At 40.4% G+C, this 26,173-nt stretch overlaps 2 protein-coding genes across 5 annotated transcripts in view; one reads left to right on the forward strand and one right to left on the reverse strand.

Moving 5' to 3' along the window:
- Positions 1-13,592, reverse strand: part of NRG4 (neuregulin 4) — a 51,796-nt gene extending 38,204 nt beyond the window's left edge. For 2 of the 3 annotated variants that reach the window (XR_011338294.1, XM_069866933.1), the window contains exon 1: positions 13,444-13,592. The gene's annotated coding sequence lies outside the window, so the exon portion shown is untranslated. The remainder of the gene's footprint in view (positions 1-13,443) is intronic. The other variant, XM_069866937.1, reaches the window with a different exon arrangement.
- TMEM266 (transmembrane protein 266) overlaps positions 13,583-26,173 on the forward strand; it is a 63,532-nt gene continuing 50,941 nt past the window's right edge. The window contains exons 1-4 of one of the 2 annotated variants that reach the window (XM_069866908.1): positions 13,583-13,669; positions 14,810-14,952; positions 15,974-16,080; positions 18,209-18,397. In XM_069866908.1, coding sequence (XP_069723009.1) covers positions 16,067-16,080; positions 18,209-18,397 — 203 coding nt within the window. In that variant the 5' untranslated portion in view covers positions 13,583-13,669; positions 14,810-14,952; positions 15,974-16,066. The remainder of the gene's footprint in view (positions 13,670-14,809; positions 14,953-15,973; positions 16,081-18,208; positions 18,398-26,173) is intronic. The other variant, XM_069866907.1, reaches the window with a different exon arrangement.

Genomic DNA, 26,173 nt, shown 5'->3' on the forward strand with positions numbered 1-26,173 from the left:
GAGCAGAGACATGAAACCAAGGGCAAAAGTCCTCCTATTTAGGGAAGGAAAGATGGAGCAGACTGAAGGTGCGCTTTTCCATGAAAAACACTGAACATCTTAACTTTGCTTTAGTCCTCTGTGCTTTATAACATGTAGGGAAGATGGTGGATCAGTGGTTCTTCTGACTTGGCAAAATTAAGGCTGCTTTCTGGAAATGCAGCAAAACAGCCTTAGAGGCTGCTCTGGGGATGCTTACAGATTGGCACTCCTGTCTTTGCAAGGGAAGGAGAGAAAGGACTTGCAAGCCAAGATCAAAATAAAAATTATGTATAAAGGTGCTGTACATGACCTGATTTTCACTTCTCTGCTGTGGGCAATGAAGCTACATGGTACTTGATTTCTAATGATTTTCCTCATGTAAAGCTAAGCATTCTCTTCCTTTCACCCCCAAAAGACTCAATTATAGGTGTTCTTGTGATTTGAGCAAGGAGAGGGATATGTAGTGACAGCTACTGAATGTATGTACTAGACCTAGTGTCTCCTTCTTACCTGTCACAAAGTTAGGTGTCAATGGCATTCAAGTCACAGATTGTTTAACATCCAAATGATAAGCTGAAAGAAGATACAGATACATCCGTAGCTGGAGTATGCGTATCCCCTATGCGTGAGATGTGGCAATGTATCCAAACTTAGATTTCTGTCAGTTTTGAGATAGTTTTGCTTGTTGTTAATATGGATAAATGAGTGTTTAAACTAGTCCTTATCTTTCCCCAGGGCATAGGTTTGCATTTTTAACATTTTAACTGAAGGGTTGGAGGAAACTTTTCAGGCATGAGTATTTAGTAAACTAAGATCTAGTAACACTGTTCACTATTGCAATTCATTTGCCTAGAAAATCCCACCAGATTTTTCCTTAAACAAGTAAGACTTCTTGCACTTCCCTTCTTATACAAGTTTCAACATCAGATCCACTAAGAAGTGCCTAGGTCAGGTTAGGAAAAGCGCGTTTGCCGTGTGGAATTTTGTGTCATCATCTAGAGTGTACGTGGTGCATCCTGTAATATTTGTGCCTCCAGAGTTCTCATTAAGGTCATCCTGCTGTGGAGGTTAAAGTTTTATTCATACTTCACACTGCGTTGTCTCTGGTACAGCACCTCATCCCATTGATTTGCTGTGATAATTTTATGCTAACTGTAGCAAAAGGAGAAAATGTTTAAGGAGAAATGTTTAAGTATTCTAAATGTACTTTTCATCTTTTGGGCACAAACTGGTACAGCAAAGGGGAGGAAAGTCAGCATAATGTGACCAGTCATCTCTAAGTTGTCAGAGGAGCATAGTTTGAGAACATCTGGGCTGTAAAATGCACCTCTTGAACTTTCATTGATCGGCTCCTTGGGCTGTCAGCCATGAAGTGTATTTTTAGATACTCGCAGCGAATCTTTTTGCATGTGAAAAAAATGCCAAATCCATAGTTTGTCAGCTGCTGTTTTTCAGTAAGTAGGGAAAAATGGTTTTGGTTTAAGTAGTTAATTTGCTGCTGCATTGCAGGCTGCAGTTTGTAGGGCTATACCTGAGTTAGCTTTAAACTAGGCAGCCTGGCAACTAGTATCAAAGTCCAGCTGCAGCAGTGCTAGCTCAGCATGAGCTGCTGTAATCCTCCTCCCTAATCCAAAGAGGAAAACTATTGGCCTGGACACAGGAAAGCAATCTTTTCTTCCAGTAAGCCATTTCCTTGGAAAGTGGGGGGTGGGGTGAGGTGAAATGTGTGTCTGGTTTTAATTTTTGTGGCTCATTTTACCTTTTTGGTTTTGGTTGTTTGGGTTTGGTTTTTTTACAAGAACAAAGGAAAACTAATTTCATGGAAAATGACCTGGTTGACTCCTTATATGGGTGAAAGTCTGATGCAAGCTACAGTTATGAATCACAGTATAGCATGGGGATTCCTTGGACCTTTGAAATGGGGCGTGCTCTTGTTGAAAGTAGGAGATACAAGTTGGTGGGAAGATGCTGTAGAAATTTACAGCTGCCTGAACGGATCTAAACTCATTATCTTAGTGCCATAGGAGTCAGAGTGCTCTGTTTTTGGATGAGGGTGCACTGTGGTTTGGGTTTGGCCTGCCTGTACTTGTACTTCTAGCCATTGGATGCAACCTCACACTTCTCTCTGAATGTTTTCTGAAGTTCATTAGAACAGCTTTGGACACCTGTCTGTTTTGTGCTTAGTAGAGAGTGTTTCTCTATTACCAGCTGTTAGAGTAATGTGCATTTTTAATGACTTTAAAAAAGCTTGTTCATCTCTGATTCAAGACAGAAGTTGTCCTGTCCTGAAGCATCTCCTATTTCTCATGCTGTCTGTCCTTGATTTTTTCCTAAAGGATCCTATCTTTGGTATCACAATAAGTATGATAGGTCTGTGAAACCAACCTATGTTTGTAAGCCATTTAATATATACTTGTTCAAAACTGTGATCTTATTACTGCAAACCTGGTTCTCAAATTAGATTAAGTACTTTGGAGCAGGGTTTATGTCGCTTGAAAAAAACCCACCTTCTAAAGTACCTAATGTGTCTCTAAGTAGCATAGGAATAACAAAAGTATGGGACAGTTTTTCTTGCCCTAGAAGGCTGTTCATTTCTAGGCCCTTAAAAATCCTGGAGTTGTGATTGTCATCTTGGTATCTTTCCTATTTTGGTCTTGCAGTGACTTTTGCAGTGGATGCTTCTGACAACACTCACTGAGAACAGTTCCTTGACACCATCCTAAAGCTTTCTATCCTGCCTTATTCAAATGCTGTAAACCTGGCAGGTTTTGAACTGTCAGTTGTCACTGTCGTGTTTGAAATCAGCATATTGAGCGTGAGAAGGATAACACAAGAGAAGAACAGTTTTATTAAGGACCAGTATTTTGGAGCTATGGAGATTAGAAATGAATGATCGCAAGGTATTGCCTCTTTAAACCCCTTGTTGGTCTTTGCAGCAAGCATTTTATCTCATTTCTACTGCTAGTTTTTACAGCATCAAGTGCAGTAAATCTCTGACTTGAGGGCAGTATAACCTTAATTCCTTGCAGGAGAATTTGTGTTGGTTTTGCAGCCTGATTCAAAGAAGTCTTTAAAACAAAATTAATTTCATTTTTTGAAGGTTTTACTTGTGTTTAAAACAACAACCTACACTTAGAATACTAGAGGCTTTTGTTTTTATTGGAAAGTGGCATTTTTCACTGACTGAATATCAGACCAAAAGTCAGAATCCAGACCCTGGCACCTCTTTGCTGTGTGGGCTTGGACTTTGGGTTTGGTTATGGAGTATCTGCTCATTAATTTACTTAGATTTTATTGAAAGTGCTAGTCAGTCTTTGTCTGGAGGTGGATAAATTATTTAACAGATAGTGATTGGGGTGGTGGGGTTAGTGCAATCTTGATATGAAAATATTTCTGAAACATTTCCAACAGTTTCACCAGCTCTTCACGTATATAATCCAGAAGCTAATACAGATATAGTTTCCTTGCTGTCCTCTCTGTGTGTCTGGACACTTTCTTCTGAGTTTCCTACCTCTTGGAAAAATTAATGGGTCTATCCTGGTAAAGCTTTTTATAATTCTAATAAAGATGCTTGGATAAATTTTAACAAAAGTCGTGTGTTTTCAGGTGTAACAGGGACAGTTCAGTTTCAACTAGGTGCCCGGCATGTATTGTGGGTTTAAGAGCAAGACTGTTTTATTTATGCTCTAGCATGTTTAGTGTTTTGGGGCTTGCATTGCAGTATGGATCCCTTGCATAACCATTGCTTGAAAAGCATCCTTTTATCTGATCAGTGTATTAGGCAGAACCTCCTTATTGGATATGGGTCATGGGACTCAAAGTACTAAATAAGAAACTGCTAAAATAGAGCTGTGGAGGGTGGCGGGATGACTGCTACCTTGGGTCACGCAGCTTTTCTGCCTGCGTGCTGCCAAAAGAGGCAGAATGCCCCTGACTTGTTCTGGTGGATGCTCAGGAACAACAGTACAGAATGGTGAAGCATAACAAAGTTTTTTTTTCTGTGGGCCAGTATAGTTGAGTTGACCTATTTTCTTTAGGATCTTCTGTTTTAAGGAAAAGAGTGACCAAACAAAGCTTTTGCAAATACTTCTGCCTTCCATATTCCCTAGACTGAACTCCACAGTAACAGCCTCTTGCATAAACTTGCCCATTGTACTATGTTTCTCCAGCAGACACTGTTAAGTGTGAGGTAAGTGTTCACAGAAAATTGTCTCTTCTTTAATAAATGTTTATTATTGTTATCTAATACACAGGCAAAAGCAACCATGGTCTGATTCGGAGTTAGTGCCAGGCATTTTAAATGAGAATATCTTTTCTCAATCAGTTCATCCCCCCAGCTTTTTTCATCCATAAACAAAAAGCTACAGCTTTATATTTAAAGAGCAGCCTAAGGTTAATATACATGAGCTTTAGAAAAACCTCGCATGTCTTTTCAACTATGCTATTTGTTTCTTCCCATTCTGCTTTGATTTGTTCTATTAAAATTTGCCGGTAACTGAGAAGTTTACTTTTGGAATTGCCAAAGAAGCTGAAGCCAATTCCCTGTCTCTGCAATGTTTCATGAACTTCCCTGTTGCGTTGTCAGGGCCAGCAGAAGACTCGCTGGGCTCTGCAGCATCTCTGGGGTTCTTGGTGCTGTTTCAGGAAATCAGCTGTGAGGTGAGGGTCCTCTGCATTTCTGTTATGCATCAGTTTTTTCCCTTATTGTATCATATCACTGTGCTGGCTTTATGATCACAACTTCTCTAAAGCAGAGAAGTACTTTTTTTTTTTTTTTTTTTTTTCTTGCTTCCCTCTCCCCGGAAGGAGAATTGTGGTCCAGGCAGTCGTGGTCTAGTCCTGAGGAAGCACTTGGGCACCTGAAGTGGCATGCAGGCCCAGGAGTCCAAACAGCTGAAGCACCATCACAGCATTAACACTTCTGTTTGAACCACAGCATGGATTTTATTGCCTCTAACATAACAAGGTATTCTTCTTATTGGTCAATGCCTCTCACTCATGTTCTGCTGGGATCTCGGCTGATTCTTGTGGTCAGCTGTGAGGATTCTCAGTATTACCCAGCATGCATCTTTAAGACCCTGATTCAAAATGCATTACAGAAGCCTGTGATGGAGTACAGAAGTAACTTTTGAAGAAGTACCATCCTCGTTGCTTTACACCACCGATCTCTCGGCATGCTCGCAGTAGCCCCAAAGCAGAGTGCCACAGTGCAAAGTGGTTCTGTGCTAACAGTGTTAAATCAGAGTAAGGTTAATTTCCCGCTGGAGAGTAAACTTTGTGAACCTTCACCAACTAAGAATTTAATCTCAAGTATCTGTGTGATGCTGATGCTGTCAGTAGAAGAGCACAAGCTGATGGTTCTTCACTTTTAAACCTAGGGAGTTTATGAGTAGGTGTTCTGCGCTCTTTGGAATTTGTGCAGTAGCTTGTGGTGCTTTCCATTTACTCATGTGACAAGAGTATTAGTCCTCTCTGTTCTTGTACAGTTTGAGATAAAGGCTGAGCAGAGATGGTGACATTAGTTATGTGTTCTTGAAGGGGGGGAAAGATCAGTCTAGCGTTTTTACCGTGTCGTGTATTATATGAGCAGTAGCTGAATGCATTTTAATATGTATTTATATGAATAAGCAAATAGCTTCATCCTGCAGGAAAATTCTGAATGCCTGTGCAGAGCAAGCACTTTAGCATTTTCAGAAATTACTCCTCTCGCATACCTCAATGATCCTTCTTGTATTCTATACAAAATAACTAAATTGATTACCTCTGGTAAAAAAAAAAATCATTTAATCCAATGCTTACATTAAAATTCCACCAAAATAATAACTAATTTTTTTTGTGTTTTAATAGGTAGAAAAACTAGAGCTTCAAATTCTTAAGTATGTACTTAGGCACAGATGGTGCCAGAAACTACTATTTTAAAATTAACGTACTATTTTTTTAAGCTCAAAAATATTTACTTTAAGTGCACAATGTAAGGTGGATCTAAAAGCATAGTTGCTCATGGGGTATATGATTTGTAGTGGTATACTGAACCAAACCTTGAGGTTGTTGGCTTTTTGCTGTATGAGTTCTTCGCCAGGACCATATCCCAGGGTTTGGTGGCAACGGATGTGAAACTGAATCCTGTCCATGCTCTCTCCATCCATTTTGCTGTGCTGCTTTTCATAGAACCATAGAATGGTTTCCACTAAATGTGGAAATTACTCGGCAGTCAACATTGCTGTGCTGAGCAGGTTGCTTCCTCCAGATTTTACATAGGACTGTTAGGGCTGGGCTTGCTTACTCCCAGTTTGGACTGAGTCGCTCACCATTGGTGTTTTGTGGCGGAAGCCTGGCCTGTAGTACGTAGTGAGTGCATTCCATCACCTGCTGAGGGTGCCAGGGTTATCTAGTTAAATGCACTGGCTGCATGTTACAATAGTGACTCTCCATGTGCTGTGTGCTATGGAAGGGCAGTTACATCTGGCATTATAGGCTCCCGGTGGTCAGGAAAGGTTTGCCCAGCCACAAACAGTACAGCTGTAGTGTCCACGTGCACTGCATGAAATAACTTTCCTCTGAAGTACTGGGCAGGACCTGAATTCAGGAATTTTATTAGCTGCCTGCTCTTGCAGAGTGAGGTTTACCCTGTATGCATCATGATTAAATACTGCAACTCTGTGTAAATTTGCAATCAAAACAGCTGGACTAGTTGTTTCAAAAACTAAACTACAAAGCATAGCACTGTTTGGGAGAAGAGCAATATATTTCACATCAATAAATGAATTATTATATACTTGTTTTTCAGATACACAGTAAAGCCATAGATTTATATGCATTTATTACATTGTGTCTGGAAGGTTGCCCATAGTGCTTACCAGGAATGATGGAATATAGATAAAGATATATTTGTTGTGTAGTTGGTTCTTGGAATGAAATCTTTAATTGCAGATGCTTGTTTTGACTTGTCCAATAGCTCAACTGGATTTAGTACTGGTCTACTAGGTTTGTTTGATTCTGTACTGCTGATAATGTGAGGTGCAGAATTGGTCTAAAGTTCTTTCTTATCATTCTCCTCCTTATATAGCAGTATAATAATTATGGGCTTCAGAGCCATAATTGGCAAGATGCAGAGAGATCCTCAGATCCAAGAGATTAAATGCCAAGAATTTCTCACGAGATTTTATCTGTGCTTTCCCCCATTTTTACTGTTGTGTTGTGAATCTTTCATATTTTGGTTAACATCAGCTCCTCTAGAAAATTAGAGAATACTTTTAAATTTTTTAGAGGCATTCAAATTCAAAATCTTTAAAGTCCAGGATTCTAAAGAAAATAAAAAGTTACATTTATCCAAATATATGGATAGATACTTAAGCTTGTATTCATTAGAAGGTTAACCTCCAAGTAGCAGATGTTGTGAATGGAAATTAAAATGTAGTGAGTTTTAACTACATCATACTGAGGGATGGTTCAAAGCCAGTAAGCCTGAGCAGAATTCCAGCTCTCTTCAAATAAATTTTGCTGTTAAATTCAAATGGACTTGTATTTTTACCTCTGAAAGCATTATCACACTGCAAAAATGAAGTGCATGCGATAAATCTAATCAGGGAAGATCTGCCAAGTGTCTATATGGAACTAAAAACATTCTGGTAGTTTGGAAGGGATATGTATTTTTTTTAATATTCTGAAGAGGGGATGGATCTATCTTGCTTGGCTTGAAAACAAAAAGATATTGCAGCAGGTTTCTGGTTAGTGTTTTTCCAAGGAGTAAGAAAGAGAAAACTAGAAGCAGAATCCCAAGAGCTGACTCTTGACAGACACAAGCAAACCAAATCTGTCAAACTAAATTGGTACTTTGTTTGCTTTCAATAGTAGTAATTTGACTTAATGTGACTCAGCTAGGTTAGTGTCTTCCCCAAACATTTAGAATTCAGAAATGCAACTGATGTTAGCCAAGTAAATAGAAACCCAACTTTGTTTTCTTAGCTTCAGATTAAATGTTTTAATATTTAATTCAAGGGAAATCTGAGTTACTTATTTTTTTTCCTTTTGAAAACCAAGAATCGTGGTGCAAAGAAGTCTTGGTTGGCTTGGGGGGGAGTGCGTATGTTATGAAATTTGTCCAAATAATCTAGCCATGTGCTGGCTGAGCCCAGAGTAATTTAGTTTCCCAGAGAGGGGAAAAAACAAGGTATTTTCAGTCCAGCGGAGCTGTTGATGCCAGGCTCATTCCTATCAGCATGTGTGGTGGCACATTGCAAAAGCTACCTAATGCTGAGCTTCCCAACTGTGAGCCCAGAAGTAGTATCAACACAGCATCCTGCTGGAGCTTTTTATGCAAGCCCATGGTCCCTGCTGGTATCCTTGTGCTGTGCTGTAAAGAGAGATGATCTCACTGGGAGCTATGTCTGGTTGAAGTGCTGCTGCTCTGTATGTGTAGATACAGCCTCCTTTTTTCTCAAATGGAAGAACCATCTCCAGCAATTGGAGCCATAAGCAGAGCAGAAGATTTTAAGACATGCAGTAAAACAGGTGAGCTGGCAGCCTTGTGCCTAGTGCTCATGTGAAATGACATGTGGTTTTGTGGCTTCCCTCCTTATTAAGCAGACCCAAATTTAAAAGATGAGCCACATCTGTAGAGGGACCTTTTAAATATATGATTGCTCTTTTTGTTCATCCTCTGGACTTGAGAGCCCTATATTATGGGGCTTTTTTCTTCCACTTTAACCACATGGGGAAGCTATAGAGAATGACTGTTGGGATTTATTACAGCGAGATGGCAACAGTTTGTAAACTGGTGATGTAAATGGCAGGCATGGAGAGTTACTCCAGAGTAAGGGATCAAAAGTTATCTTCTTGGTGAATAAATGCCTGTTTTTTATTAAGGAGCCAAACTTTCTATTTGGGTAGGTTTGATAGTTACTCAGTTCTTCCAGATTTTTGAGGTGCCATATTGCTCCCATTATTTGCCATAGAGTGTTAAAATTTGGCCAGCAGAAGGCCCTCAATCCAGAGAAAAACTTTTTCTTTGTCTTGTGACATCATCAGAATTAGCTGCATTGTGGATTGCTGCAGTACCTGCTGGACATGTGCCTTTGGGAAAATGGTAATGTATCACAAGAGCTGAATTCCAGCAGTATGCGCTGTGTAATGTTGAAGTACCATGCACTGCACATCTCCAAACTCCTTGGAAGAGTGTGGGCTTGACTGGGCTGTCCTACGAGTTTGTATTGATCTAGTCCTTGAAAGGCTTTCTCCCAGCAGGTGTTATTTGTTATGGAATCACAGACACATTCAGGTTGGAAGAGATGCTTAAGATCATTGAGTCCAGCCATAAACCAACCATGGCATTAGGGATTTTGGTCCCTAAGCACCACATCCACACAGCTTTTAAACTCCTTCAGGAATGCTGACTCCACCACTTCCCTGGGCAGCACGTGCTGGTGCTTGACAACTCTTTCTGTGAAGGAATTTTTCCTACTAACCAATCTAAACCTCCCCAGCACAGCTTGAGGCCACTTCCTCTCATCCTATCACCTGTTACTTGGGAGAAGAAACAAGAGACAGCTACCTACTTTGTGCTGGGGTCCAAATGTACAGTACTGAGAATTTCAAGATGATTGTGATGCATTTGTGGAGAGAATATCGTGGTTGTGCACAAGATCAGTTCTTTTTCTTGGCCCATCTCAGCTTCTCTCTATAAAGTATGCACCGTGCTTACCAATAATGAGACAGTCTTTAGTTACATGATTACATGCTCTTTTTACCCCAAACAGTGTTCTGCTTAATTTCAGCATACAGGATGATCCCACAAGGGGATAGAATTATGGCTGCGTGAGCAAGTTCAAATCTGCTGTTCCTTAATTTCTGAATGCTTGATTTTTTCCAATCTAAATACCTTTCCTGTGATGGAGGGTTTTTTTTCCTTTTTTATACTTTGATATGATGTATTTAAGAACTTTACTGCAGATCCCTCTTTAAAAAAAGATGCAAAATTCAGTGCCACATCTTCCTTGAAATAAAAAGCTCTCTATTTTGCATCTTTTTCTATTTCTGGATACTGCATGGGAATGTTAAAGCTATGAATGGAATTGGGAATCTACAGCGTTAAATTAATACGTACTTGACTTGTTAAGGAAGTTAATTTGCTGTTTGTTTTCTGTGTGGCATCCCTACACTTATAACCTTTGGCAAATGCAAAAAAACCCCAACAAAAATGAACAACCCAAAAAATACCGTAAGTATCCCATATCCTATTCAGAGCCATATGAACAAATACTTTATCAGACTCCTAGTTTAAATAAGAGTGAGATTAGGGAGAGTTAGTTGAATTTTAATTTTTTATCAAAATTAACCTGTTCACCCGTTAAGGAAAAAGGAAAACAGATTTTATTCAGCCTGTCATGCAAAGCAAGGAAGTGCTGGGACCTCTCCTACAGAAGATTTTTCAGGGTTTCCCCATGCAGGTTGCTGGATTTCTGAAGGAAACAGTTTTGACATACATGACCAATAAGACTTTCTAACTGCAGATGTGTGCAGCTGGTTAAAATTCTCAGAGAGGTTAAAACAAAAGCAGTTGTCGGGTTGTGATCCCTAGGAGCCTCGTTTCAGTTCTTGAAGAAATGTGACTTGCGCTGAGAGAGGCATGTGATCTCATCACGTTCATGCTGATCCTCAGGGTGACATCAGTCATGTTAATCACAACAGAAATTTGGCTACTCTAATTCACATAAGCCAAATGTAGCTACTGCTAAATCACACTTCCCCTTTCTCCTTGATAGTGTCTGGTCAGGTGTTTCCCTTACTCCTGTTTCAAATTATTCCCTTTCTCTTTGGATATTTCCATGACCTCCTTAGGATTGCCCAGTGGGAAGCTTAAATTTCTGTTTGACCTTTAGACTGGATATGATTTGTAATTTATGGACTGAAATAAAAGCCCTTTTTGCACAAAGGAAACAAAACTCCCTTTCCTGATGTGTACTGGATGCAGAATAATAAGCTCCAGTGTGATGCAAAAGGAGAAAAACTCCATGAAGAAGCCCTTTTCATTTCTACTCCTTCCCCAATCTGTTAAGCATTTTCAGGTTGGGTGCTTGCTGCAGCTGAATATCGCTGATGGCGAGGGCTCCACGCATCATCTCTGATCTGAGTGTTTCTGATGGAAACATATTTCTCCACTATGCTATTTGCTTCTATGACTGTGCCCACAGCATGCTGCCCTCCCCTCAGTTTTGATGGCGTAACTGGTTTTGGAGCTGTACTGTGACCTCTGTCAGGGAAGCCACCTACTTTAGAAAAAAAAATGCAAGAAAAGAAAAGTAATTCTTCTTGTTGTTGTTGCCTGAAATGCCAAATCGGGTTCCTAGTCCAGCTCCCAGTGCCAGCCTGTGTGCAGGAGCCCTGGCTGTGGCAAGGGATGAGCAGAAGCTGGGCAACAACACCCTAAACCTCCATTGCAGCTCACCTCAATGTGGCCTCTTGCGTTGACTTTGAGTACAAACTCTGAGCCTACCCAGGTGTCTTAAGCTGCTCTCGGAGGACTGTGAGGAGAATCTGTAGTTAGAAGAACATATCATAATTTAGGTTTGTAGTTACTGGTAAGTACATAAACATGGCTGTTTCAGTTAGTGTCTGTTTGTACAAGAGCCTCTGGCTTCCTGATATGATGCTCCTCAAAATGTAAGCAGCAAATGGCTCTGAACTATGGGGTCTTGACTTCAGAGTTCAAGTGAGTAGAGACTTTGGTGCAAAAGGCATAAATAAACCATTTTCCCACTCCCCTCCCAAGGCAGGAGCCACTATATTATGTAAAGTATTTTGTAAGACTACATAAACAAACATTAAAATATAAGGTTTCATGCAGAAGTGCTGTACAGTTTTGGGATTTTTTTTTTTAGGGTTGCTCTTGGGGTTTTGTTTTGGTTTGTTCTTTTTGCTTAGCATGGACTTTATCTCCTTATTAGCAAGCTACAGGCAAGGTGCAGTGACTGACAACAGAAGGTTGATCTAAACATTGACAGATTAACTCAGGCAGGATGTGTGCTGAGCAAGGGCAGCAGCATGAACCCTTGCTCAAGCGTAGTGCATGACTCTGCTTCTCCGCCTGCATGAATCTGGGCATAAGCTGTGAACTGTGAAGCCGTTGCTTGCCAGTGCACCCACAGAGATGGGGAAGAAAGAAATCAAGCAAAGGGTACCTTGCAAAAACTCTGAAGAGCAGTGACACGCGTAATAGCTGTGCAAAGAACAGGGAAAGCTGAAGGTCTTTGAAGACAAGTGGAGCACTTGAGTACTTTGAGGGTCCTGCCTCGGAAAAAGGTCAGTGAACTGGCTGGAACTTCCTTTGCCTGCTGTAGAGGGGAGAAGGGCTGAGTCATCTTTGCTGAGATGTGAACTGTGATCCTGCACTTTTTTTAAGATGGGCTGTTAATCTACAAACTTGACTCTATACAGAAAATCAGATGGAAAAATACACTTCCCTTCAGTTTGCATTGTCCTCTTGGTACGTACTAGAAAGGATGCCCGTCAATTATTCCCAAGAGCCTTTCTGGGTTTCATACCACTTCACAGCTTGCACTGGAAACTTTTTGGGACAATTCTTTCCTTTCCGTCACATCTCCTTTTAGAACTAATTCTGTTTAACTTGGGGAACTCTGCTCCTTCTGCAACCGTCTCACCTTGAAAGCACTTAACACCACAGAACAAATGGAATTGCTGAACTGTCACAAAATAGGCATTGCTCATACTCACATGGCAACACAGCATGCCTTGTGTGCTGTTCGGTCGCTCTTCCAAGAAGTGGGAAAAAACCCAGCCCTGGAACTGTTAACTAGTTCCCTTGGAATGAGACTATGAGAGATGAGGCTCTTTTATCCTCCAAACACCGAGTGTGATAGATATGGAAATGGCTGTATGGAAAAATTTCCATGCTGGAGTGGTGGATGGAATACCCAAAGGTTGCTCTCTGCCCCTGCATGTGTTGGTAGGAGGAGAGCCACACCGCTGCTCTCTGCCTACACTAGATCCTATAGGAATGCAAGTGAGAGGTTAAGTGCAGAAGAATTAAATCTCCCTGCTGATCCATGTTGCCCTTAAACACCACACAGTTGCACAGAAATTTCCTGTGGAAGTAGGTTTATGCTGCTATAAAAGTTGAGATTTTTAAGGAAGTTTTGAATGCAACAGGTAGATGGGGAAGAACGGATGGGAAGAATAAGTCTCTGCAAAACATTATTGTGTGCTAAGACATTACTGTTGCTTGCATAAAACCTAGAAAGAAGCATGAATCACAGTAATCCCTTGAGGAAATAGATCTATACAACCTGTTATGTCCATTTTGGAGGTTTCACTTGTGCTGCCCTCTTATTGTACGTATTAACTACTCATCTTTTTAATTCATTAAATCAGCTAATATATTTATCATCTGCACCAGAAATTACTCACTGTTTGCCACTCTTTCTCTCCGGAAGGCTCCACTCCTTTGGAGACTTGACTGCCTCTGTCTCCTTTCAGGTCTATTCCCACGTTACTTGTCTCACCTTTCTGAGCGCCTTGTGTCATGGTGAGGAACCCTTCAGCTAAGGCGAGTTGGACTCTGATCCCTGTGGAGCCATCAGAGCTATTGGAAGAGCTTGCTGCCCAGCTGTGAGTTCCTCCTTCTGTCCTAGTGGTAAGCAGACTTTATCTGTACAGCTGCCAGCTCCAGTGGGAGAGAGCAGGTCTGATGTATTGGTGTTGCCACTGGTCAGATATGGTTGAGTTGTAAAACAAAATCACGTATGAATGTGAACATATTTCAAGCTTTAAAAAAAAAAAAAAAAGTCTGAATCTGTGTTCAGGAGAGCTGAATATTTCTTGTTCATGTCCTATGTGAAACCTGCAGTGTTGCTGGTCCAACTGTTAGGACTTAAGTTCCCTCAAAGCCTTGAGATTAATCTAAAAAATATTATTTTTCATTTATTTATTTATTTTTAATTCTAGATGTATGTTTTTGTGTTTTGTTCTAAACCCCCTTTGAGAGGGAGGTTGTGAGCATTAGCACTGTGCTGTCTCCCTAATAAGTGGAGGGGTGCTATGTTAAGAAATTCCTGTATCTATGTTGGTCTGTCTGTCCTGTGAGGCTAGCTGCAATCAATTTTATTCCCATTTCCTAATTTGGTTGTATCCCCATTTACCTTTTATTCTGCAGGCGTAGCAGGATTCCTTGTTTCCTCAGTCTCCCCAGACAGATGTAGAGTGCCTCATACCTTTACTGTTTTCTCAGGCTCAGTGCTTACAACAGTAGGTTTGGGTAAAATTTTTCATTAAAAATTGTTTTTTTGAAAAGCATTGTAAAATGTAAGCCCAAACCAAGATGTTGGGGAGCTAACATAGCAAAATAAGGCTGATAATCATAGTTTAATTTTGTTATGCTGGTAGGTGTAACAATTGCTATCGTAAAGCTGTCGTAGGTGCAGATTCATCACAACCCTTCAGTGTCTGATTTAAACATGCATAACTTTAGGCAAGTAGTTTAGTATTTTCCTACCTTAGGGATATAAAACATGAAATAATTCAAGGACTACAAAGGCCAGGGGGGAGACTCTTATTGAAGTTGAATGGATGTTGAATCATCTCTCTGCTATAGCAGGGAAGGTTTATCAGAAAAATCTTGGCTTCTTACTCTGACGGTAGAAGTGTCACAAGGTCATAGGTAAATGGAGTGTGTGTGGCTTTCTAAAATACATGTGTTTTTCTGTTTTAGAGTCAGTCATGGGTTTTTTTTCCTTATGAATAATTAAATTCCTTTTGGCTGATTTATCTTCCCCAGGAGTGGGATCACAGCGTAGACCCTTCTTTTTTCTATAGTCAAGCACATTCTTTGGAAAATCTGAGAATGCACTAACTACGTTTTACATTATTATGAGGTTACAAGACATGAAATAAAGCCTTGGAAATGGCTCTACGAAAGATGTAAGTTCAATGTTATTATTTGATATTAGGTAATTTTTATGGGTCATGCTGTTGCTATATTTGTGTCTCCCCTGTAAGTACTTGAGTGATACTAATGAGTCAGCCTGTAAGTGACTGTAGTGTAAAGTTTAGTATAGGACGCATTTTTCATTGTCATTAATTTTTTTTTGGTATTATTGTTGATAATATTCTAATTTGTCCATTACTATTTCTGTTTGTTTAACATAAGAGTATGGGTTTTATATGTTACTACTTGAAAGCTTTTATCATACAATCTTGGCAGTAGCTTTACAAAGTCTCTTTTTTTATTTCTTTTGTGTTATTCTGCAGTTTATATTTTTCCAGCTACCAAAACCTGTTTATCAGTAGGTTTCATTCCCACAAGCTTATCCTCTTCCACTCTGATTGCAGGCATTGGTGCAGGCACAATACAAATGGAGATTTTTGCCACAAGCAAATGTCGTGCCTTTTGCAAATGCATTGTTGGGCTTTGTTGATCAAAATATCATCTTGATAACAGCCTATCTAGAATGTTTAACAATATGAATTGACTCTTGGAAGAGACTTTCTAAAGTAGCAGAGAGAGTCAAGAACACAGTTCAAATTGGGAAATGCAGAACAAACACCCAACCTTTTTTTGACAAAGCTAATGCTCATCTCTAAAAAAAAAAAAAAAAGAGTTGGCTTCCAGTAGAATTGCACTCCTGAAGCCATAAGCATTTTTGAAAATCTGCTCTTCCCTCTCCTTTTGGTTATTATTCTCGATAATCTCATGGTTTAGAGCAAGACTCATGTTATTATGGAAGTACATATGTGAGCAGGTGTCCATGTGTATATGTAAATGCACTGTTAACTTTACAGCTTCCGTAATATGGAAGAATTAATTTGGACTAAAATCACTTTGAAAAGTAATCAAGGGAGAAATAAAATTGTTAGACAAACTCACAACATGACAACAGGCATCAGTGCAGCCCCTTGGAGTTCTTTCAGCTGTTCTAGAAAACTGTTTTCCTTCTCACAGAGATCTAATGTTGGAAGGCTAGAACTTCTGTGCAGAGCATCTGGCATTTAGTTAAGTACTGGAACCACTGCCGATTTGGTTGCATCCTCCAACATGACCAATCCTCAGTAAGTATCATGTGAGGATAGATACAACTTATTTTAAATAGAAGGGAACAGGTTCCTACCTGTGGGAGAATGACATTGTGACGTTGAGAGGGTTCTATCAGTATTACTCAAAGGAAAAGTTGATTCTTTGAGAAGGATTTGGTCAGTTGTCTAAAAAGGGTGAGTTAACAGAAACAATATGAATGCTGTAAGCCTGTCTGATGTGTTACTAACAGCCAGTGGCTGAAAACAAATATGTTGTATTATTTTCAGATCTGTTTGCTGTTTTTTCTTTCCTGTCCCAAAGCCGTTTGATGACACTGTTTGTTGGTTTTTTGTTTTTCTTTTCACTCAAGTCAGACGTTTAGTCTGCCTAAGAATACAGAACATAAACATAATTGGGAGGGGGAAGGCTGCACCAACCCATTATTTTTGTTCCTTTATAATAATGGAAATTGGCTGATCGTATGCTTTTTCATGCAAAACTGAACCAGCTTGGACTAATAAAGGTAAATGTCTATAGGATGGCACTAACAGTGAAAATCAAAGAAAATTTTTGCTAAAATTATCTCCTCCCCCTGGGCTTCTGGTTTTAGATTGTTTACAGAGGAACACAGTTTTCTAGAAATGAATGAATCTCATTATGTTCCATTATTAGTTAGACAAAGAATAAAATAAAATAAGTCTTTAGGTTGTTCAAATAGTTCTTCCATTTACCTCTCTTTCTGCCATAGTATGACACAGTTGCAGCCTTTCCCTGCCAAATACTTGAGATATAACAGCATTTTCTGATTTTTGAAATTACTTTCTTGTGTAATGCTGGCAGCAGTTAGCTCCTTTTAATTTAGGAATAATGTTAGTCTAATGGTGAGTCTCTTGACCAATAGAAATATTTCCCTATCTCTTCCACATAGAGATGTAGTCTGTTCACCAACATCCTTAGACATACAAGATATATGAATTAAGGACTCATCTAAATTATTAATTTTTTTTTTCTGGAAAAAATGAATTGTTATTCAGGTTGCTTGAATGGCTGGAAGATTTTAATAAGCTTCTTTAAAACAAAATCACCAATGCCGTTTTTGCACTGAAATAACAGAGGGAAGTTGGGTGCTAAGCACTTTTTAACTATATCCCTGATGAAAAAGAGTATCTTCACACCTGCTGTTGAAAACCTCTGACAAGTAGCCAGAGATTTCTTCAGAAGTTAAGAAGCTCCTCTAGATGAAAGCTAGAGAAGTTTATGCCTGCACCTACTCTGAATCAAATGGAACAAGCAGCTTTCATAGGATACTGCTAAGGGTTAGTTTCTGCTGGGGCTTGGCATGCAAGCTCTCTTACAACGAAGTCATCCTTCACATGCACCAGATAATATGCTAACTGACAAAGTCTGAATTTCTAGATAATTACTGCCTTCTTATAAATGTGGAAGACGCATAGTCAGACCCTGGTTTTACCTGCATGGAGCTCCCATTAATGTCACTGGAGTAGGGGAAGAATTCACGTTCAGGTTTAGAAGCTGTATGTAAGGTTAGTTAAGGTATTCTTTATAGAGGAGTCCATAATTCTTCAGAGTCCTGCTTCTCCTTTCAGAATTATTTTGAAGTAACTTATAACAGAATGGTCCTTTCTAGTTGAAGGAAACAAATTTGCCATCCATTAAAACTATTTGAATATTCACCTGCAGCGGAAAAGGGGTCAAACTGCATCCATTAATTAACAGTGGATTTGTATATAATGATTAATAAGCTTAGCTATTCATTGCTCACTGATCTGGCTTACACAGCAGTGAGTTTTTAGTTGACGTAGTTACATGCCTTTCTGTTTTGCATAAATATTTTCCTTCTGGGTTCATGCATTGTTTATGTATTTGTTTGTGTATAGCATCCATTTGTTTAGTGATTTTGAAGCAGATTCGGCAGCATAAAATGCTGTTCTCCTTTGTCTGTGAGGTTTCTGTTGATTGCAGTGGGATCTACAAAAGACAAGTTTTGAGAAATTTGCTCTGTCCCCTCAATGACCTTGCAAAGGCCTTTTCAGTTGCCTGTCTCTGATTTCTACTTGTTTGCTTATTTATTTACTTATATTTGTTTATCTGTATATGTGTGTGGACAGAGAGGATTTTTTATTTTACTTGTTATATTTTCAGGGCTACAATAGAAGGCGGTGTTTCAGAAGTTGAGATAATTTCACAACAAGTGGAAGAAGAGACCAAAAGCATTGCTCCTGTACAGCTTGTTAATTTTGCTTATCGAGATCTACCTTTAGCTGCACTTGATCTGTCTGTGGCGGGATCCCAGCTTCTGTCAAATCTGGATGAGGAGTACCAAAGAGAAGGGTAAGTATGAAAGAGACAGCTTTTTTTCCCTGGCTTTAGTTTATAGGTTATAGCCTGTAAAAAAAGACCTTGAGCTGGGGAAGTGTAGCCAGTTGTCCTCTTAAAACCATTATCACAGGATGGAGATGACCTTTTCTTGTGTAACTAATCTATGCTGGTTTGGTGTTCTTTATGATTTTAAGTGATTCACAGTCGGGAAGTCTTCTGTCAGGAGAATGAGACCAAGCATCTAGCTTGTCAGACAAGCAGAATGGCCTGGTGAGCGCTCTTTGTGAAAGGTGTTTCAGGAAGGCTTCAAGATAAGAGGTTTAGCTACTGCAGTTCTTTTATGTAGTTGTACATCTTCTAACAGAGGTAGCAACTTAGCGCTGCTGTTTCCTGGGCAGATTGTGTACTTTTCATGGAATAATTTGAATTGCATGTTTTGCTTATGTGAGAACTGTCTTGGATAGTGTATATGCATATTACTCCTATTTTCATAGAACAACTGTTCTGGTTTTATTGGAATAAAAGATCTTGATGAGTTAATAACATTTGCCCAAACATTAACCAGTCTCAGTAGCATTTCTACTGTCCTTTAGGGCAACAGTCACTCCTATGCCTGGTTCAGGTTTGAAGTGGCTGTAGGTGGACTGCTATACTAAATTTTTAATGAAAGATTTGGGTCAACTGGAGAGAATCCAGAGGAAGGCAGTGAGATTGATCAGAGGCTCAGAAAACCTGCCGTGGAGTAGTGATTGAAATAACTTTGTTTCATGTGAAGGGGAGACTTTCAGGGGAGATTATAAGAGTCTTCAGTGAGGAAGTGAACAGTCTGTTAACAATCAATCTCCATGATGTTTAGAATGAGAAGTAAATAGCTTGAACTGCAGCAAAGAGGAGAATAATGAGGGCAGTGAAGTGCTGGTATGTATGGGAAGGCTTGCAATGGCTGGATATCTTTAAGAAGACGCATTTGTCAGAAATGATAACACTAGTTTAATATCCCTTGGGATGGAGATTAGGTGAGCGCTTGTACCCAGCCCCTCTGATGCTGTGATCACTGTTCCGCTGTGTCTTGTACTGAACGTATATGTATTCTGTCAATAAGATCCATCTAAAAGCACTTCAGTAACTCACGCAGAGCTCTCATTGATGAAGACATTAAAAGGCTCTATGTAAGCCTCCATTTATTAACAGCTGAATGCATTTTAACCTGTGCTCTGAAATCAGCAGAGACCTGCTTGCTCTCTGCTCAGCAGGTATTCTATATGGTAGTCAGGAAGCAGTATTTGAGGAAGGCTCTTGCCTTTAATTTCTTTCCAAATTGGACTTTGTGAGACATCTCCAGAAAGTTGTTACTCCAAACGAGGGGAAATACATTTCAAGTAGGTTATATAAGTATGGTACAACTGTAACATAAAATACCCTGCACAGCAAAAGAGGCACTTGAAAATTAATTTGAGTATGCAGGTGTAACCCTCAGGCTATTTTGGTGCTGAGTAAATACCAGGTTAGTTCAAATACGCATTTTTATAGATTCTTATGATCTGAAACTCAATTCTTCACTATGCCAAAGTGCACAGATCCCGCAGTGTAACTGTCTGAGCAGCTTTGCAGTTTTAAGCACGGGAATAGACTTGTCATCCTTTTCCTCAGCAGAGGCCTCTTCCTCCCTACAGACCCATTTGAGGCTTTATCAGTCTGAATGGAAATAAGCAAGTGCCATCCAGACCTCCCAGCTGTAGAGTGGATTCTCTATAGAAAATTTAGAGCTTTAGTTTGTATGTCTTAATACATTTTGGCTGAGTGTGTTCAGCTGAGTCCCAGGACTGCATCTGCCTTCTGGGAATGGTGGCTTCTTCCTTTCAAAAGCACTGATCACAATTGATGCCCTGTGAAATCTGGGAGCAGAGCTGAGCTCAAGAAGCCCAACAGCAAAAGGAAAATACTGTCCCCGTACCATCTCATGGCTTTCTTGGAACTAGATCTGTTTTTTTGAATGCAGTGTAATTTCCTTTTCACTACCTTATTAGATGTGACGGGCTTCCCACTGAGTAAGAAGGAGATAGGGTAGGTCAGGTCAGTTTGGTACAGGAACTGACAGCTACATCTCCCTCGTGTGAAGAAAGTGATGTGGGAGGCGTAGCACAGAAGGTGGCAGAAAATGTTGTTTCTGACAGCATCCACATTTGTAATTGTGAAGCTCTGTTACTCCGATACTTCAATACAGGTTGCAGGTGGAAATACCAGAAGGTGATGTATGACTCTTTTTTTTTTTTTTTTTCTTTTCTTTTTTTCCTTTCTGTGGTAGTTTGCCTTTGTTGCAGACTCCAAATGTAACCTTCTGTATGCTTTTTCCTGCAAATTTTGGAGAGGGTGCTAACCTGTATGACCTACTATATGGCTTTGTTGTTCTAGATCTGTTCCTGATCTAGGCAAGCTGTGGATGTTCTAACCACAAGGCTCTGCAGCAGGAAGGTCTGGCACATCCCTGTGCTTTCAAAATGCTTGGTTGTTGTTACAAGCTGCATCTGTCTGTGAGCTTGTGGTTTTCAACATACTTGTCCACAATCCCCAGCTCCTCATGTGGGCTGTCACACATCTCTATGTATATAGTGACAAGAGAGACATCAGACTGAGATGAATGCGTGGGCAATAAAGGAGTCTTCCGATGCAATGGTTTGGTTGTGTGGACCCCAAAGTTTTCCCTCTAGCTTTTCTTCTTTAAGGCCAGAAGGTGTTCAGGGTCCAAGCACAAGTGCAAATTTAACCTGGTTTCTAACTAGGGGGCCTGTTGTTTCATCTGAGTGAATGTTTCTCTCAATAAACCTGGTGTTAATAGGCAACCAGGAATAGGAGGGTCATAGCTCAGCCCTCTCAGTGTGCATAGAGGCTCTCAGATGGCATCAGATTAGCTACCCCTCCCAAGAGAAATAGTAAAAAAAAAAATGAGAAGAGCAGAAAGAAAGGAAAAATATAGTCTTTTGTTAGACAGACTGTATGCAAACTGACATTCCCATGGCTTTAAAGATACTAGAATAAAAATCTTATTTTGTGCAGTTTGATGGATCTTATCAAATGCTCAGGGCAGTCAGTTCCCATCTGTCAGTGTTGAAGGAATTTTGTGGGCAGTTTAGGCTGGTTTTTGTCAGAAATTTAGTTTACAATGCTGATCCCTGTGCAAAGTGACAAAGAAAGATCAGACAGCGCATTAAGCCTGCTCCTGAAGTACACCTGTAAGTAAGGGTAATCAGGCAAGAAAAATCTTTCTACTCTTCCAGAAACCCTCAAACAGAACACAAAAAGTGTTCTCGTCTAGTGTGGATTGAGCAAAAATTCTTTTCCCTGGGATAAGAGGGATTCTGCACCTGTCTTGCTTCCTAGCTACAGTGAGGCAGAAGATCCTAATGTTAATAAAGCTGTCAGCCTTACTCTTCAGAAAAAGAAAATTTTCTGATAAGTGCCAATAATATGTAATGAAAACGTTTTGAATTTTATGAGGTCGGGCACCAAAAAACCCAAGACTAACACTGTAGCTCAGGAACCAAGAGTGAGAGAGGAGAGAGAAGACATGGTTATAGAACATGTTCTAACTGTCATAGCGAGACAAGGGCTCAGCTTGATCGCTTCACTCAGAATGAGTGGATGCCTGCTCAAATACAGACGTTTTCTTACTCTCAGTTGTAAAATGTCAGTGTGCAAGAGGGAACAGTGAGTAAACATCGGGTTCCTTGTGAAACTGAAGGAATCCATGATGGAATCTTTTCAGTTATTCACTGAGGCTGACTGCAAAGAGATCCCAAACATCCGGTCAATGCTCAAAGAAATCCATTTTTTATGGGCAGAAGAAGTGAGAACACAAATGGAGATCCTCAACGGCCTTTCAGAAAATGATCTATGGAAATACTTTGGTTATTGGCAGCATCGTACGCAGCTGTATGTCAGCTCAGGAGAAATCTGCTGTGAAGGTGATCATAGTTGTTTTTCTTAATTTGTTAAATAAAAAGAATTACAGGCACTGTCTTGGGTTTTTCTGTGTTGGACCTGGTATGTGACTATAGCACTCTCTATTTGTAAATGTTTCTTCCACCCTCTTTAGCAGTGTGAAATAGTAGTAGCTTGGTTCTCAGAACCAGTATGAGTATGATGTTCATTACTTAATAGTCCTGCTGATCTGCCCTGCAGTTAACTTGTTAGAAACATCCTTAGCACCCTCTCCAAAATTTGCAGGAAAAAGGAGGCTGGCTGATGTTGTGCCCATCTACAAAAAGGGCTGCAGGGAGGACCCAGGAAACTACAGGCCTGTCAGTCTGACCTCAGTGCCAGGGAAAGTCATGGAGCAGGTGATCTTGAGTGCTATCATGAAGCACATGCAAGACAACCGGGTGATCAGGCCCAGTCAACATGGGTTCACAAAAGGCAGGTCTTGCCAGACTAACCTGATCACCTTCTATGACAAAGTGACTCGACTGCTGGATGAGGGAAAGGCTGTGGATGTGGTGTTCCTGGACTTCAGCAAAGCCTTTGACTCAGTTTCTCACAGCATTCTGCTTGAGAAACTGTCAGCCTCTGGCTTGGACAGGCGCCCACTCTCCTGGGTGGAAAACTGGTTGGATGGCCGGGCCCAGAGAGTGGTGGGAAATGGTGTGAAATCCAGCTGGAGGCCAGTGACAAGTGGGGTTCCCCAGGGCTCAGTGCTGGGTCCAGCCCTGTTCAATGTTTTCATCAGTGATCTGGATGAAGGCATCGAGTGCACCCTTAGCAAGTTTGCGGACGACACTAAGCTGGGTGGAAGTGTCGATCTGCTGGAGGGTAGGGAGGCTCTGCAAAGGGATCTGGACAGGCTGGACCGCTGGGCAGAGTCCAATGGCATGAGGTTTAACAAGGCCAAATGCCGGGTCCTGCACTTGAGGCACAACAACCCTATGCAGTGCTACAGACTAGGAGAAGTCTGTCTAGAAAGCTGCCTGGAGGAGAGGGACCTGGGCGTGTTGGTTGACAACCGACTGAATATGAGCCAGCAGTGTGCCCAGGTGGCCAAGAAGGCCAATGGCATCTTGGCTTGGATCAGAAACGGCGTGACCAGCAGGTCCAGGGAGGTTATCCTCCCTCTGTACTCGGCACTGGTGAGACCGCTCCTCGAGTACTGTGTTCAGTTCTGGGCCCCTCACCACAAGAAGGATGTTGAGGCTCTGGAGTGAGTCCAGAGAAGAGCAACAAAGCTGGTGAGGGGCCTGGAGAACAGGCCTTATGAGGAGTGGCTGAGAGAGCTGGGGGTGTTCAGCCTGGAGAAGAGGAGGCTGAGGGGAGACCTCATTGCTCTCTACAACTACCTGAAAGGAGGTTGTAGAGAGGAGGGTGCTGGCCTCTTCTCCCAAGTGACAGGGGACAGGACAAGAGGGAATGGCCTCAAGCTCCGCCAGGGGAGGTTTAGGCTGGACGTTAGGAAATAATTCTTTACAGAAAGGGTTATTGGGCACTGGCAGAGGCTGCCCAGGGAGGTGGTTGATTCACCTTCCCTGGAGGCGTTTAAGGCACGGGTGGATGAGGTGCTGAGGGATATGGTTTAGTGTTTGATGGGAACGGTTGGACTCGATGATCCGGTGGGTCTCTTCCAACCTGGTTATTCTGTGATTCTGTAGATATTGCTGTAGTAAACTGTACGCATGTTCAGACATTGCAGAAATGATTGAGACGTAGGCTGGAGACACATATATAAGAAAAACTCATTTGAAGCTTGTGCCTTGGATGCCAAGGAGAACATGTTGTGCTTCTAACCTATCTGTAACAGATTAGGCGATACTTGTATACAAAAGCAGCAGCAAAGCTACCAATTTTCTTCATGTCTGGGAGTTTCTTGGAGCAGATGCATATTGGAGAAACACATCTGCATTGAACTCTTTTTGTATTAAAAGAATATGTAAACGCTTATTTAAGGAGACTAATCACCTTGGAAGCTAAGGAATTGTTTAACTGTTAACATTAGCTTGAAGTGCAACTCTTAATTTCTATTTTTCCATACAAGTTTTGGATTTTTTTTTTTCCAAAAAGTATTTCCTCTCTTCTGTGTTTTTTTTTTAATCAATGGCCAAAAAATGATGGGGAATAATTGGGAAATTGACAACATGCAGAAAGTGGTACCTGTGTGCTGAAGACACGTTAGGACAGGGAAAATCTCTCCTTGCTGTATTTCACTTAAGTTCCAATTAAGAGATGTAATTTGTAATTACTTATAAAAGAATTTACACAACAGGCTGTATTTTTCTTTGGTGAGTATGTAGTTAGGCAGAGAGCCTCTTGATGAAGATGGGTTTAGTAAGGTTGAGAAGCAAGGGGAGAGAGATAACACTGATATCAAATTATTTGTTTTATTTGTTTCAGTTTGGAGCTCTTGAATTTTTGTAGGTTAAATTTGAAACACAAAGGTGCTTTCAAAGGTGGTGTTTTATATCAACAACTGTAAAGGTTGGGAGTTCATGTAGTTAATGTCAGTCACTTGACATTAGTTGTAAGTAGTCGTGCTGTTGCAATTTAATCATTTATGATCATCTGTTTGTAGCCTTAGATTTGTTTGGTCACAGCTCGGAAGTGCATTAAAAAGTAGGAATATCTGAAAAAATAAAATTATACAAATGGAAAAAGAGAGAGAGAGAGAGGGGTAAAAGGAAGAGAAAGCAGAACTAAACAGATTTAGCGATTCAGAAGGTTACATAGAAAAGTCGTGAGCTTTTCATTTTAAATTGGTTGCAAGCTTTCACTGATTAATATATTCACCCGTTCTGGAAGAAGAGGGTGTCTGTTCCTTCAGTCTGACTTCTATATGTGCACCAGGTAGATGCCGTTATTTCTGGTTTTCATATTCATCTTTCAGCTTTTATTTTGATCTCTTCCAGGTATTTTACTTCTGTTTTCTAGAAAGCTTAAAGGTGATTTAAATAAAAATTCAAAGGGACCCAATTCTGACATTTCTCTTGTTTTCTGCTTTTCTTATTTTATCTGGCAGCATGATTAAAAACCAGTCCTTTTTCTGAAAGGTTCTGTGCATCTCATGCACATTCTGGACACATGAAGTCGATACACGGTGAAAAATCAGGTCGAAGCTCCAGATAAAGTGCAAAGGTTTTTGAGGGCAGAACTGTTTCATTTAGTGAGCGAGCTCTACGTATTTACAAAAGTGACTTTATTTTTAGCTGCTACCCACAGTCTGAATCCAGAAAGATGGTGCAAAATCCTAACAGCAAAATACAGTGAATGAGCCTATAGTGCTGATTTGTTCTTTGTGCAGTACTATATCACTGCTACTCTTTGTGCTCTGGTCCAAAACTAAGACCTGCACTGCAGCAGGAAATGAGTATTCAGCATGACAGAACCTGCGCGGGACCAGCTCTTTACTAGAGAATACATGAAATTTTGGCTATATTACAAGGATGTTCAGTGATTTAGAAACTTTTTTCTGTGCAGGTCCTTTAAAGTGTTTATTTTTGTGAATGTTGTTTTCCAGAGTAGCTCATTACTGTGTTTATCGTAGTACCTAAATCCTTTAAGTGTCTCCTGTAATGTTATCAGTAACACCAGTTCGTAGAGGGGACTATGATTTAAAAAAAAGAACAACTAATTTTCTAGCCCAGTGATTTTCAGACTTTTTTTGGTTTGTAGATCTTTCAGTATTTTTCCAATGGAACTTGCTTTTCGTAAGTACTTTTTTTTGGGTAGAAGTGTAGAAGATGTAGCCCACAGACCACTGTTTGCAAAGCTCTTTATTGGAGAGTGGAAATGACATGGGTTTAATGTATC

The sequence above is a fragment of the Phaenicophaeus curvirostris genome, chromosome 12, assembly GCF_032191515.1.
Source record: "Phaenicophaeus curvirostris isolate KB17595 chromosome 12, BPBGC_Pcur_1.0, whole genome shotgun sequence".
Classification (NCBI taxonomy): Eukaryota; Metazoa; Chordata; class Aves; order Cuculiformes; family Cuculidae; genus Phaenicophaeus; species Phaenicophaeus curvirostris.